Source organism: Acomys russatus, chromosome 25 (genome assembly GCF_903995435.1).
Source record: "Acomys russatus chromosome 25, mAcoRus1.1, whole genome shotgun sequence".
Lineage (NCBI taxonomy): Eukaryota > Metazoa > Chordata > Mammalia > Rodentia > Muridae > Acomys > Acomys russatus.
Window position 1 is genome coordinate 32332710 of NC_067161.1, and position 15813 is coordinate 32348522.

At 44.9% G+C, this 15813-nt stretch overlaps 2 protein-coding genes and 2 pseudogenes across 2 annotated transcripts; 2 read left to right on the forward strand and 2 right to left on the reverse strand.

Annotated features, from left to right (window-relative positions):
• Window positions 1-2006: 2006 nt before the first annotated feature.
• LOC127208574 (40S ribosomal protein S28-like) lies at window positions 2007-2277 on the reverse strand. Its single transcript, XM_051168080.1, has one exon. The coding sequence runs from the start codon at window positions 2275-2277 to the stop codon at window positions 2068-2070; it is 210 nt and encodes a 69-aa protein (XP_051024037.1). The 3' UTR covers window positions 2007-2067.
• A 1279-nt stretch (window positions 2278-3556) lies between these two features.
• Msantd5 (Myb/SANT DNA binding domain containing 5) lies at window positions 3557-8345 on the reverse strand. Its single transcript, XM_051167267.1, has 6 exons — window positions 8340-8345; window positions 6544-6679; window positions 6000-6103; window positions 4933-5020; window positions 4115-4420; window positions 3557-3816 (listed from the first exon to the last, which is right to left on the reverse strand). Exons 1-6 carry the CDS (start codon window positions 8343-8345, stop codon window positions 3557-3559), a joined length of 900 nt encoding a protein of 299 aa, XP_051023224.1.
• Window positions 8346-8425: 80 nt separating this feature from the next.
• LOC127207897 (UPF0488 protein C8orf33 homolog) lies at window positions 8426-12334 on the forward strand (annotated as a pseudogene).
• A 1502-nt stretch (window positions 12335-13836) lies between these two features.
• LOC127207898 (actin-related protein 10-like) lies at window positions 13837-14940 on the forward strand (annotated as a pseudogene).
• The last annotated feature ends 873 nt before the right edge of the window (window positions 14941-15813 follow it).

The following is a 15813-nucleotide window of genomic DNA, read 5'->3' on the forward strand; positions in this document are numbered from 1 at the left end:
TTGGAGGAGGATTATTTTGATTATTGTTAATGGATGTGGGAAGAGCCTTCTCAGTCACGGGTGGGACCATTCGAGAAAAGGAAACATTCCTCCATTGTGGGTGGGATCGCCAACTTGTACAACCACTTTGGAAATCAATCTGGTGAATTCTCAAAATGTTGAGAATAGCTCTATCTCAAGACCCAGCTATACCACTCCTGAGCATATACCCAAAAGATGCTCCACCATACAAAAAGGACATTTGTTCATCTATGTTCATAGCAGTTTTATTCCTAATAGTCAGGAACTAAAAACAACCCAGACATTCCTTGCTGAATAATGGACAAAGAAAGTGTTTATTCCATTTGCCTAATGGAATACTACTCAGCTATTAAAAACAAGGAAATCATGAAATTTACAGGCAAATAGATGGAACTAGGAAAAAAGAGAAAAGATATGGGCTACCAAGCTTATTTAAATTTTAACATATTTGGTAAAAATCTACCCATCATCTGAATTTTGAAAGAGAAACTGAGACATACAGAAGGTTTTTTTTCCTGGTTATTCTGTAATTAAGAATCTTCTCTAAAATGGGCAGGGTGGCACACACCCTTAATCCCAGCAATAGGGAGACTGAGGCAGGCTGATCTCTGTGAGTTCTAGGCCAGCCTGGTCTACTAGGAGAGTTCCAGTACATCCAGGGCTATTACACAGAGAAACCTTATCTCAAAAAAAAAATCCAAAGAAAAGAAAGACAGACAGACAGACAGAAAGAAGAGAGAGAGAGAGAGAGAGAGAGAGAGAGAGAGAGAGAGAGATTACCATGGATGGCTGATTTAAAAATCAATATATTTGCTAAATATCTTCTCTTCATCTGAACTTAGAAAGAGACACTGAGACACACAGAAAGTTTTTTTTTCTCTTACTCTATAATTAAGAATCCTCTCTAATCTGGGAGTGGTGGCACAGGCCTTTAATCTCAGCACTCAGGTGTCACAGGCAGGAGGACTTAGCAGCCAGCTTGGTCTACAGAGAAAGTCCTGCACAGCCTGGGATCTGTAACAGGAGAGACTCAGTTTCATATAAAAAAAATCATAGACTACAGAGGATAATCTGTCTTGAATCAAACAAAACAAACAATTCATTTCAGCACTGTTTGCTTCCCCAATACCTGTGTCCTCAGCCCTTCCCCTTCTACAAGAGCACTCAGCTGCTTCTTCAGGCAGGTCTGATGGAAGGTGTTTGAACCTGCCTTCACTCTAACACATCAGAACCCGAGGGACAGTATGGATCACTGCCTTGAACAGAGATCCATGACTTTATGTTCAACAGTTGACAAAAAAAAAAAAATTCTGTTTATTCTTGGGTTTTCTTAGTTTAAGTTTACTGAGATACTATCCTCCCAGATCCTGGGCTACCCTGCAACCCACTCTGTAGGCAGTGAAGAGCAGCAACTTTGTCCTCTCCTCCCATGATCCCTCAGTTTCTGGGAATGCAGCCAGAAGTCCCACATTCATATTATACAATACAATGGAGAAGAAAATAAGCTGGACCCTTTAGAGCAGCAAGGACAGAGTTTATTAAGAGATTGTAAAAGGGATTTTAAGGTCCAGGACAAAAGAGAGTCAACTGGGCAGAGTGGGTGTGCACTTTGGAGACAGGGTTGCAGGGATCCTAGGCTAGCCTGCTCTACCTCATAGTGAAGGAGGTCCTTGAACTAGTGGTGTGCCCTCAGTGGTCTGGAATTGCTGTCCACCTATTGGCCTAGGGGCTGTGCCAGGACACACTAAGGAGCTACCATGTGAACACCACCATACCAGGATATGCTGCCTAGCCCACCAATGTCCCATGATGCCCTCAAGTTTTTGTCTTTGTTAAGTTTGGGTTGTGTTGGATTGGAATTTGTTAGGTTGTATTTTTAGGTTTGAGGGTTTGGGGATTTATTTTCTTTCTATACTTTTATTTTCTTTTTCTTTCTTTCTTTCTTTCTTTTTTTCTTTTTCTTTTTTTAAACTACAAATGCTTTATTTAACAGTTGTAGGTCATTCCATGGGTTAAGTGGTGGATATCCAGGACCCAGCAGCAGGGTCAGCGCAACCTCCGAGCCTCTCTTTCTAATTCCAATAGGGTGAGCACATCACCCTCTCGAACGGGGCCTTTGGCGTTTCGGATGATAGAGCGGCCGGTGTCATCCATAAATTCCACACGCACCTGCGTGCACTGTCCCTGCGAACCGGTCCTGCCCAGCACTTTGGTTACCCTAGCCTGCTTTATGGGCTGCATGCGGCTCTTGTCCATGATGGCAGTGATCTGGTGGAGAGTCTTTCTTTCTTTCTTTCTTTCTTTCTTTCTTTCTTTCTTTCTTTCTTTCTCCAGAATGTGAGGGCTTCCCAGCAGGCCTTGGTAATCTTAGATGGCTGAACAGTACAGCTAGGCCTATGTTGTATTTAGCAAGGTTCTCTAGAGAAATAAGAGGATGCCCCTATTTTGAATAAAAACTTCTAGTTCTCCAGATATAATGAGGAGGGAACTGGAAGCAAATGTCACCCAGGGCAGGCTGGGTAAAACAGCAGACGGAGAACTCAAGCCACGAACCAAAGGCAAGCATCAGAGACGTAGGACATGGCAGGAGTCTTGGAACCTTCAAATCTTAACTTTAGCGACCTACTTCCCCCAACAAGACCACAGCTCCCAAACCAGCACAAACCGCATCCTGCTGCAGCCCAGATGACCAAGCAGGTGAGACGAGGGACACAGTCTCAAAGCGCCACTCTACTTACAGTTCTTCCTGTCCTAGAAAACCTGTTCCCGATATGAGATTAATTCTCCGGATTATTTTGTGTTGTATTGTATTGTACTCTACTGTATTGTAGTGTATTGTGCTGCATTGTTTTGTAGTGTAGTGTAGTGTATTTTAGTGTAGTGTAGTGTATTTTAGTGTAGTGTAGTGTACTGCACTGTGTTTGCACTTCCTATAGTGCCGAGCTACACCCTATCTACCTTATCCCAGCTTCCGTTACCTTTGGACAACTTGAGGCTGTGAAAAGTGGAAGAAGTGTCTCTAACAAGAGCAGTGGAGGATAAAATGGCAGGAGCAGCTGTCTATGGAAGCAGAGGTTGCCCTGGTGTGAGAGGAAACTCCATGCCAGGAGTCGGATAGAGACAGACTGGAGAGGGCAAGTCCCAAGACACCAGGGAATGAACCTTTGCAGATGACACTCGGCTGCCCCTCTTTACTGAAGTGACAGACACAAGGCAGGGGTGAGTTACTATGGGCAACTTTATTTCATTTCACATTTTCTTTTTTTTAAATGTATTTATTTATTATATATACAGTGTACATTAGTTCACATTATAGATGGTTGTGAGCCACCATGTGGTTGCTGGGAATTGAACTCTGGACCTCTGGAAGAGCAGACAGTGCTCTTAACCACTGAGCCATCTCTCCAGCCCCTCATTTCACATTTTCTTCTCTTCTGAGGTAGAGAAAAATGGATGGAGCCACAGTATTGCACAATCCTGGCATTACCAGAAAGTAAACAGAGAAAAGCCACATGTCCTCATGAGCTTCTGGGTGTTATTCAGCGGCTGACCACAGCTGCTGGAAGCTTGGGTCGCCTAGGACAAAGGTGGGGTGTAGGTGTGGAGCTGACATTGGATAGCCGGGGTTCCAGGGCTCCCAGCTGGGAAACAGGAAATACCCCTGGGATATCATCGGCACCGGGTTCCATTGAAGCTTTACAGAGGGAACAGGGGCTCCATAGTCCCCAGGCTGATATCTGGGAGCCTGAGGGTACATGAGAAGCTGGGGATTACCAGGCCCTTCATAGACAGGACCTGAGAGGAAGAAGAAACAGAGAGTTTGCCATAAGCAATGCGTCCTCACTCTCCCTGAGTCATGCTAAGTAATGGTCTATCCTGTGTGGCAGGGTCCACCCTGAATATGCCCAATTCCCATTCTCTTTGGGGAGACAGAGGAACTCACACCAACAGAGAAGTCAGACTCTGATTCTTCCTATGAACAATAGAGGCCTGTGGCCAGGGGGAGTTTCTATACCATGTGCTCTGCTCTATGTTCAGGAAGGACGGGCCAGCCGGTGGGCTTGAAAAAGAAAGGAATGCAGAAGAGGCTAACCTTGGACAAGGTTTTCCTGCAGACCATAGCCCAGGATCCGGTAGAGGGCCTCCGCATAGGGAGAAAACAAGGGTTCCATCCTCGATCTCTCATTACAGAGCGTCCTGTGCAGATCCTGCAGGCTCAGCAGAAGGTGGAAGCAGCTTCCCCAGCTCTTCTTCAGACCCCGCTGGTGGAGGCGCTGGCAAAGAGCCCTGGTCTTCTTGTGGATCTTCTTGCCTGGGTGGCCCAATTCCTGTTCCACTACTTCCCACTCCTGCAGGAAGACCCTGATTTCAGAGTCAGTCCATGTCCTACTGGAAGGATCTGCAAGGGAGGGAGGGTGTGATGAGTGCCTTGGATGCCACATATGTATACACCTTAACTTTCCTTAGGGACCCTTCCTGCTCACTGACAGCACCTGAAGTGGCCTCATTCCCAGGAGATTAGGAACACTTACTGGGCCACCCAGGATTACTGTCTACCCTGCACTTAATAGCATGGAGTACACGCGCTTGCAAGTAAATGTACATATCTTCAGTTGCAAAAAAAAAAAAAAAAAAAAAAATTTTTTTCAGAATACAAAGTGCTCTACAGGACATATGCTACCTGGAGACCTTTCCCCAGAATGGACTCTACCCACTTCTCTTCTGTGTTGCCACTGATGGCCTCTGAGTGTTTGAATCTTAGACAAGAAAGCAAGGAACCTGGAATACTGAGTTCCATTCTATCTGTGACACAGTTGTCATCATATGGAGTCTTGCATAAGACCATATGTCTCTGGAAAAGCAAATGTGATAGAGGATTTTGGGTTTTATCACAAAGTTGTCCCTGAATACCTGAGGGCCTTTGTCCTGCCTGCTTCCCACTCCATCCCACATTGGATTCTTCAGTGTTAATCAAACTTTCATGTTGGTTTGCTTCTCTCTGTTCAAAAATAAATAAAGCAAATATTAAAACTGTTTTCACGCAATGAAAATCTCCGTCTCTCAGCTGTGAGTGGATTCTGGAAGCTGACTCTTGCATCAAAGCATCTTTCCTTCCTGATCTACAGATGCTGATTCATGCTCACCTAAGGGGAAACCTTAGTCCTGAAGAGGAAGCAGGAAAGGCCGCTGGTGACTATTGGAGAAGTCCTCTATTGAAAAGAAAGGTAAAAAACAGAAGCACCTCTCCTTAGAGGGGACCTCTGCCCCTCCCTCCGGCTCATTTTCTGCTCACACTTTTTTCTAGTGTCCTAGTGCTAGAAATCCACTTTCAAATCTCATAAACTCCAGCTGCGCTTCAAACCTGTTAAGAGACCAGAGGAACTCCATGAAGAAATGGCTATGTGTCCAGGAGCACATAAGGAGGGTGCTTGGCAGGTGACCATCATTCCAGCTCGTTCCTGAGAGGTGTGGTTCAGGAGTCAGTGTTGAGATTTAGTCCTGTACACTGTGTATTGAGAGGCTGATTTCTGTGGCTGGGCATCAAGATGCAGTCTGAGGCAGGTTGCACGTAGTCCGGACATAGACAATGTTATGATTTTCTAAGAATACTGCATCAATGTTGTGTAAAGAATGTTCCCTAATTACCTCTGGTTGGTCAATAAAAAGCTAAACAGCCATGACTGGGCAGAGGAGGGGATAGGAAGGTTGGACTATCCATTGCAGTGAGGGGCAGAGAGAGAAAGAGAGAGGAAGAAGGAACAAGAGAAGGAGAGATGACGTCACCATGAAGCTTGGCCATAAGGACAGATGGAGATGAAGCAGGCAAGCTGAGACCAATATGGCAAGGAACAGGCACATGGCTGGGAAGTACCAAAACTAGCACACATGGCTTAGAGTACATGAGTATCTGTTGAGTGATAATACTTAAGGCTTTTAACAGATCTAACAGGTCTCCCTGCAATTGTTTGAGTTCCGACAGGTGAGTAGAACAGGCACCAATTTTTCCATATTTTCAACAGTTCAGGGTCATTCTTGGCTGTATAGTAGGTTATGAGATAGCCTTGGATCAATGAGGTAATGCCTTCAGAAAGGAAAAACCAGAGAACCAAGAATAAGGAGGGTGTAGGACTCCTGTACCTCAGCAGACTTAAGACATAGTTCCATGGTCAAGTTGTCATGGATGTGGACACAGTCCACACATCTGCCATGATCCATGCTGAATGGACACCAAATGAGTTCATGTTGATATGGAAGAGAGACACATGCCTTAGACACACTTTTGGGCTATAACCTTTCTGAGAGTAGGAATTGAAAGGCAGATACACCAGCCATCCTATACAAAAAGCAACAGTGGATGCCCCTACCCGCCACCTCCAAATCACCTGCATTTGTCCTCCAAAACTTTCCTGGAGACCAGAACCCAGGGTTGGGTCAGTATAGGGCCTCCACATAAGGAGAAAACAAGGCATCCATCCCTGGTTGCTCATTATAGAGAGTCCTGTGCAGATCCTGCAGGCTCACCAAAAGCTTGAAACGCCTTTCCCAGCTCTTCTTTAGGCCCTGCTGGTAGAAGCACTGGAAAAGAGCAAAGAGCCTTGGTCTTCTTGTGAATCTTCTTGCCTGGGTGGCCCACTTCCTGTTCAACTACTTCCCACTCCTGCAGGAAGACCAAAGCCTTGAAGCCTTCCCTGGAGCAGTTCTCTTTAGAAGCGTCTTGAAGTGCAGGGATGAACAGCTAAAAACCAAGTCCCAACAAAAAGCCAAAAGCCTCCTGTTTTAGGCCCATATATATATGTATATCCTCTCAGTCTGTTCAAGGATGTTTTTCAGCTGGCAACAACCAAGCTCCCCCACGAAGTGGTTTGGCTTCTAAGTGGTAAACATCCTGTTCTTTCACATCTAAGTGGTAAACATCCTGCCCTCTCACATCTAAGTGGTAAACATGCTGCTTTCTCACATCTAAGTGGTAAACATGCTGCTTTCTCACATCTAAGTGGTAAACATGCTGCTTTCTCACATCTAAGTGGTAAACATCCTGCTCTCTTCCCCAGCCCACACTTGGGATCAAAACAAAAACAAGTTTATCTCCCCTATGGGTGTCCTCAGTTGTATTGAACATATCACAGAATAAAAGGGCTCACACAGAACAAGTGCTCTGTGGGATGTGGTTCCCACCTAGATCCTACCCACCTCCCTCCCACAATGGCATACACAGCCTCTGGGACTTTGGGACTCAGGCAAGAAGGACACCTGGGACCACTGAGTGCAAGTCTGTCCTTGCCACGGCTGTCTACATCTGGAATCTTGCATAAGCCCCTACGTGTCAGGAAAAGGAAGCATGGTAGAAGATTTTGGTCTCTTGCTCAGAGTTGCCTCTGAGTACCTGGACGCCTTTGTCCTGCCTGCTTCCCGCTCCACCTCACATCGGATTTTTTTGGTGTTTCTCAAACTTCCACCTTGTCTTACTTCCCTCTGTTCAACAATGAATAGAGGAATTATGAAAACCATGTTCCTGCAACAGGAATCTCTGACTCTCAGCTGAGAGTGGATTCTGGACCCAGCCTCCTGTAGCGTTTGGAAAAAACGGACTCCTCATTCTCAGCTAAGGGGAAACCTTGAGGTAAGCATGGAAGGCCTCTGGTGAACACTGGAGGAAACCCCTGTGGAAATGAAGCCTCATAAAAAATAGAAGCACCTCTCCTTTGAGAAGACCTCAGCCACTCCCTCATTTCACTTTCTTCCCAAAACTCCTTTCTGTTTTCCTAGTGCTAGAAATCCATAGCTATCTCCTCCTATACTCCAGTTTTGCTTCAAACATGTTAAGGTACCAGAAGAAATCTACCAACAAATGACTAGGTCCAGGATCACATAGCAAGGGGGCTTGGCAGGTAGTTATCATCCTTGTGCTTTCCTAAGAGGTGGAGGCAAGGTCAGAAGGTCAGGGGTCATTCTTTGCTGTACAGTGGGGTGTGGGGTAGTCTTGGCTCAATGCGATGAGGCCTTAACCGAGGAAAACCCAGAGACTCCAGAGCAGTGAGGGTACTGACTTCTGTGCCTCTGCAGATTACAGACATGGGTTCATGTTCAAGGTAGCTAACCATGTCTTGCCAAGTTGTCCTGACTGTGGGCAGAGTATGCAACACCTTCCCTGAGTCTTGCTGAATGGAACCCAAGTGATTAACTAGTCCTATGGAGAAACACACACATGCCAGAGAATTCTTTTGGGCTGTGAAATTTCTGAGAGGAATCCCAAGACCAGATACACCAGCCATCCTCCTGGAGACACAAGAGTGGATCTCTCCACCCCTCCAAGTCACCTGCATTGTCCCTGCCAAGCCCCAGTTTGCTCCACAGTCTTGGAACTGGGTTTCACTGTGTCCTGGTGGGAGATAGAGTCTGTAGTATGGAGGTAGAGCTGTTTTGGCTTCCCTGGGTTTCTGGAAGTGTGAGAACCAGGTGGAGATCTGGCTCATTATAAATCTCTAGAATGTGGGAAGGATTGTAAGCTTTGTCACAGGTGAAAGCAGTCTTGATGGGCTTTGCCCTTGGACACACCACGGATACTCCCTGAAATTAACCTTGAGATAGACTGGGTGGAGCCATCCTGGGCCTGGAATTCAGGAAGGGATCAAGGGACTCCACCTGGACTATTGTGTTTCTAATCAACCATCAATGGGAGGCGGAGACCACCTTTTGCACGTGGGAGACAGACAGGCGGAGAGGTCGAGAGGAGCACCAGGTTCAGACCAGACCAGATCAGCTAACAGGCAGGACCAGCGCGGCCAGAGACACCTAGGGACCCGTCCCGTGGAACGGATACCGGAAGGTTCACTCTTTTTTTCCCTTTAACCTTTTTCCCTCTTGTGTAAGCTAGCTGGGTTGTATAATAAAGTTTAAATGTTAAAAATCAGAGCCAACACTAGAAGGCACTTGAATCAGACTCACCCTACCTGGATGTATAGGGTGGATCAGAAAAGGTTAACTCTGAGTCTTCATTCCCAACTCAGGAGGCTGAGGCAGGAGGGAGCCTCAAGTTTCTAAAATGCTTAGGCTTCCTAGGGAGACCCAGCTTCAATCGAATAGATCAAAGGAACTATGTCAAAATGATAATATAAACTAGTTCAGATTCCTTCATTGAGACAGGGTCTCTTTACAGAGCCCTCAGCCTCCTAACTCATGATTTAGAAGCCACTGTCCACTTATTGGCTCCAGCGCTGGGATTAAAGATAGGGGCTACCATGGATGGCTGCTAAATATCTTCCTTTCAACTTAACTTTGAAAGAGAAACTGCGACATACTGAAGCTCCCCTCCCCCAAATTAGGCTGTAATTAAGAATCTTCTCTTAGCCGGGCATGGTGGCACAAGCCTTTAATCCTAGCACTAGGGAGACAGAAGCAGGCAGATCTCTGTGAGTTCAAGGTCAGCTGGTCTACAAGGAGAGTTCCAGAACAGCTAGGGCTATTACACAGAGAAATCCTGTCGGGAAAAAAAAATTTCAAAGAAAACAGAGAAAGAAACGTAGGTGCTACCATGGTTGGCTTGTTTTAAATTGAGCATATTTGTTAAATATGTTCTCTTCATCTGCATTTTGAAAGAGAAACTGAGACATTCAGAAGGTTTTTCTTCCTCCATTTATTCTGTAATTAGGACTCCTCTCTTAGCCGGGCTTGGTGGCACAAGCCTTTAATTCCAGCACTCAGGAGGCATTGGCAGGCAGATCTCTGCATGTTCAAGGCCAGCCTGGTCTACTAAGAGAGAGCTCCAGAATGTCCAAGGCACATGGAAACTTGTAGGAGAGATAAACATGTCTTTGTGTTGATCCCAGGTGTGGGATGGGGAACAGACTAGTGAGAAAGCAGGATGTTTATCCCCTTAGAAGTCAAACCACTTAGTCGGGGAGCTTGGATGCTGCCAGCTGAAAACATCCTAGTAGAGACTCTGAGAGGAGATATATATATATATTGAGCCCAAAACAAGAGGAGAGAGAAAGAGGACTTGGGATTGTTTTGGCTGTTTATCAATGCTTCCAGAGATGCTCCTAGAGAGAACTGCTCCAGGGAAAGCTTCAAGGCTTTGGGCTCTGGCTGAGGCTCTGGGCTTCAGCTGCTGTTCCAGGTTCCAGCAGCAGCTTTAGTGGGATTGCTGGTTTGCTAAGGTCCTGCTGACTATGCCAGGAGAATCGTTCCTCGGAACTGATATCCTTAAGGTTTCATTCTTGTGTTTTTTAATCTCCTTTTCCTATTGTTTGGGTTAGCCGGGTTGTAAGGGAGGTAGGCTTGTCTAATAAGTTCATAATAAAATACAGTTGTTAAGAAAATTGAGCCTACAAAAACTCTGTCTGGAAAAAACAAAACACAAAAGACAAAAACAGAAGTTTAGGGCTAGCAAATATGGCTGATTAAAAATTTAACATGGTTGCTAACTATGTTCCCATGTCTGAATATTGAAAGAGAAACTAAGACACACAGAAGCTTTTTCCCCCACAGTTATTATAGTTAAGAATCCTAGCAGGCAGAGGCAGGCAGGTATCTGTGTGTTCAAAAACAGCCTGGTCTACAAAGAGAGCTCCAGGAAGTCCAAGGGTATTACACAGAGAAACCCTGTCTTGAAAAAAAAATTAATAAAAATAAATAAAATTAAACATTAAGATAGAGGCTACCACGGCTGGCTGATATAAGATTTAACAGATTTTCTAAATATCTTCCTTTCAACTTAATTTTGAAAGAGAAACTGAGGCATATCAAAGTGTTTTTTCCCCATTACACTGTAATTAAGAATCCTCTCAGCCGGGCGGTAGTGGCACATGCCTTTAATCCTAGCACTCAGGAGGCAGAGGCAGGCAGATCGCTATGAGTTTGAGGCCAGCCTGGTCTACAAAGCGAGTCCAGAATGGCGAAGGCTACATAGAGAGACCCTGCCTTGAAAACCCCAAAAGAAAAAAAAAAAAAAAAAAAAAAGAATCCTCTCTAAGATAATAAAATAAAACAATAAGAATCCTCTCTAAACCAGGTGTGGTGGCACAAGACTTTAATCCCAGCACTAGGGAGACGGAGGCAGGCAGATCTCTGTGAGTTCCAGGCCAGCTGGTCTACAAGGAGAGTTCCAGAACAGCTAGGGCTGTTACACAGAGAAACCTTGTCTGAAAAAAAAAATAAACAAAAATAAATAAATAAATAAAAAATAAAGATCAGGGCTTCCATGAATGGCTGAGTAAAATTTTAACACATTTGCTAAATATCTTCCTTTCATCTGAACCTTGAAAGAAAACCTGGGGCATACAGAAGGTAATTTTTTTCCTAATAATTTGTTAATTAACGATCCTCTTTAATCCAGTTGAGGTGGCATAGGCCTTTATTCCAAACACTTTCAGAGGCTGAAGCAGGCAGATCTCTTTGAGTTCTAGGACTGTCTGGTCTACACAGAGAGTTCCAGTACAGCCAACGTTATTACACAGAGAAACTCTGTCTCAGAAAAAATAATTAAAAATATAGATAGGGGCTACCAGGCTGGCTTTTTAAAACTTTAAACCATTTGCTAAATATCTGCCCTTCATCTGAACTTTGAAAGAGAAACTGAGACATACAGAAGGTTTTTGTTTTTCTTTGTTCTTTTGTAATTAAGAATCCTCTCAGGCTGGAGAGATGGCTCAGAGGTTAAGAGCGCTGCCTGCTCTTCCAAAGGTCATGAGTTCAATTCCCAGCAACCACATAATGGCTCACAACCATCTACAATGAGATCTGGTGCCCTCTTGCAGGCAGAACACTGTATACATAATAAATAAATACATGTTTAGAAAGAAAGAAAGAAAAGAATCCTCTCGAGAGCCCATCCCGTAGACAACACAGTGGCAGAGGAAGCAAAAGACGAAATTCCTGAACAGGGTCTCTGGAGCAAATGGAGATGAAAAGACCTCGAAGAAAAGACCCAGTGCTGAGGCCCAGGCAGAGCAGCCGGCGTGGGAGCAGGCACGGAGTGTGGAACAGCTGGATCTGCCTCTCAAGACTCAGAAACCCACCCCGAGCAGAAAGAGCAGGCTGTTGCGGCAGTCTGAACCTTGCGCAGTGAAAGAATTCCCTTGTCCCGGAAGAGATAGCTGATATGGCCCTTGTTTGGGGACTACAGGGCTCAGACTGTTGTGGAGTGGCGGGAGGCCCCACGTTCTCTCAAGGCTGCTACCCATCAGCCCAGGTCCCCAGTGTGGGACAGGCTGCCAGAAAGAAGAGCAGAAGGGCCTGCAGGCCCAGTCCAGCAGGAGGAACCAAGGCCACTCTGGATGTTACCGACGAAGAGTTTCCGTTCGATTTCTTTTAGGGTCTCTTACATTCTGGCCTAGTCATCCTCCTCCAGCGGATGACTAGGGGATTTGTCTTGAGTGCCGGACTTTCCAGGAATTCTCTTGGCCATAACTGCTGTGTGGACAGGAAGCTGCTGGCTGGTGTCAGAGGAGAAACCAGCCCTACACCCATGAATGCATGGCCTTCAGAGCTGGTACCTTTGTTCTCCTTCATGTATTTGCTGGTGCTCTGTTCATACATTACTTTCAAGCTGCTCTCTCCTCATGTCTCCTGGACCTCTGCCCATGGTTGAATCCTCACTTCCTCTCTCTCTCTTCTCCTACCCTGGCTGGAAGGAAGTCTGTTCCTTTTCTCCCCCCTACTCAGTTATTGGCTGTTAAGCTGTTTTATTGACACATAAAGGAGCAATTGGGGAGCAAATTTAGACAGGAGATTCTCATGACAAGAATTGCAACCAGATATGGGGGGGGGGGGTTGCACAGACTCAACATTTGAATATTCACACAGCACAGGATAACATTGTGCCTACATATATTAGCGTGACCACTGTCTGAAATCCACACTGAATTTTGTTCAGGGGAGCAAAAATATGTGGCTTGTTATCGCCAATAAACAATTATCCAGACACTTCTATGGGCTACTTCATTAGGCTCTTGTATCTCCTTCCAACACCTGCTTCACCCATATCCCTTCCAGGCTCCCAACACCAGGCAGGAGAGAAAGAAGGTTAGAGAGGAAAGGGGGCATAGACCTCTTTAGACTACTTCCTCCTGTTAAGGGGCTTCAGGTACCTAAGGGCAAGTCCAGTCTTCATCGGCAGACTATACAGCAATCCACCAAACCAGCAAACCAACAATCCAGCATTAGCAAACATAGCAGCAGGAACCAGCAGTGGGAACAGCACAGGGAGCAGTAGCCACCACAGGCCCTATTTATGGCCTCTCCAGAGTCCCCAGTATTAACCTCTCTGCAGCTGGTAAAAATCAGGCCCCTCCTAGAGCATGAGAAAAATCATAGTTATTGCCTGTAGACCAACTCAAGCAGCCCTATACCCCACACTTGGGATTGAACAAAAATATATTTACATACCATAACTGGCTTTGGAAAGAAACCAAAATTCTCACTAAAGCAATAGCCTCCAGCATTTCAGGGGCAAAGGGCTTACAGGTTAGAGGCAATTTTCCCCAATGGATTTCTTAGGCACATTAATTAAATTTTAAAGCATAACTTTGGCTCTCACATTCCCCCTTGTGTTACATCTTGAGTCAAATCTTTGACTCTGTGATGGGTATCTGTTTATTTTGAGATCTAATAACCACCAGGTTAATGGTACCCAGACAGGAATTACCATCCAGTTAAGGCATTAAAGATACAGGAGCTGGAATCAGGACGGAGGTAGAGGGAGGAGGAGAATCACCACGGAATACAAAAGAGCCATGTGTGCCCTGAGGAGGATCTCTGAAGTCCCACGTGAAAGAAATGGCTCAAACAAACAACCTCAGCAAGGATTCTGGGATTATGTATGAGAGGTATGGATTTGCAGGAGAAACTGGTCCATGATGTATAATTTCTAGTGTGCTAAAAAGAGCTGGCAAGTCTAAGCTTAACAAAGTTGTTCAATATAATAACAATACAGAAAATTTATATTCCTACCTAGAGGAATTCATCCACATACTGTATTTCAGGCATCTGTAGTGAATCCCAGCCACCACCGGGCTGTGGTTATTGAGTCGTTATCATGTCCTTCCCACTGTAGAGAGATACTTAATCATGTTCTTTTCAAATTCTTTGAGGTTCCATCTGTCTTACTTGCTCTAAGTCATCTGATGGCTCTCCTGATGTTTGGCATCAATTCTGCCATGGTCCTGGATTGCAGATATAGGGAAAGCCTGGTGTTGCCTATGTATGAAGGCATCCCAATACTGAATTGCTGGGGAAGACTGCCCTTAGGAGGGAAAGCTCTTCACAAGGAGTTGGAAACTCAATGTTGGAACAATGTACTGTTGACACTGGTGCTGCTAAAGGACAGAGCCTTCCCTCAGTGATGGCTTCAGTTTCAGAAAGTGTCCTAGAAGATATGAGCATGCATACATGCTTTGTAAGTGATCTGAAGGGTGGCCTACAAACCCAGGCAGCAAATTTTAATATTAATGGGAATAATGAGGTTCCTTCTCCACCCCCAAGTATTGACTATCCATTGGATGAAGAGAAGATGTTTACATGTGCTTGGATTAGTCAAATAGTCAGTTGTGGAAATTCTTTTTGAACAAGATAATGAGGAGAAATCAATTGCCCTTTTAATATTGGATTTCCTTTTACAGTGCCCAGTAGACACCAGGAAGCAACTGGCAGAGAATTTGGCAGTCATAGGTGGCACATATATGCTGCCAGGATTTCTCCACAGATTGCTTGCAGAAAAATGATAAGGCTAACTTTGTGGCCTGGTTGGGAGGAGCTGGTTTTGGAGCACTGTAAGATATACATGGGGGCTGCTCTGCCTCAAAAGAATATGATCATCAGATAGGCTGGTGGTGTCTCAACAGCCCACCTTTCGCAATGATGTTTGATGTCGGGAAAACGCAGCCACCGCTGATGAAAAGAGCATTTCCCACTGAGAAATAAATGTTTGAATAAATTCAGCCTTGTTTTATTTCAAATTATCAGTTAGAAGTCAGTCAATTGTACAGAGAATGTAGGATGCTTGTGTGTGTGTGTGTGTGTGTGTGTGTGTGTGTGTGTGTGTGTGTGACTTTCATGTAACCAAAGCATTTCTGAATTTTCTCTTTGCATTAATACTTAATTATCTGACTTTTTCCTCTTGAACAGTATGGCAAAATAGTGGCTGCTTGTGATGTGTGTGATATGTGATATCAATAAAATATAGTTAAGCTGTTCAAAAAAAAAAAAATGCAAGAGCCAACAGTAGCTAGCAGAAACAGAAGAATCAAAGGCCCTGCCATGGCTGACATCAGAGTTCTTATGTACAGTAGCCTAAACATAAGAATGGGGACCAGACCCTTATTTCATCCCAGGTACCCCCGATTATCTCCAACGAGTCCTGAGTGGTTTGTATAGAAACAACAGTTTTCTCTAAAAGCTACACAATACTTCTTGTTCTGCATGAAGCAGGTCTAGTCTCCTACCATATTGTAGAACTAGTTCAGCTAATGAGTCTACCTGTTGATAGCTCTGGGACTGTTTGGTTTTAACAGATACCATTTCCTGGTATGCCAGCAGGCACTATACATAGCCATTTTGTCCCCTACGCCAGGGAGTTTCCTTTTGAACTAACATTCCAGCCTAGTGGGGACAAGGGGCAACCTAATCTTTTTGTAATTACTTTTTGCAGCTCTTTTTAAAACTACTTCTTGCTGAAACCAGGGAGTTGTTGCCAGGATCCAGGAAGCCTGGAGTGCTATTCAAAGACCAAGAGAAGGTTCAGGCAATGGGGCATATTTCAGAAGCATCTGGTTAGCTGACCAGCTGAAGAGACAG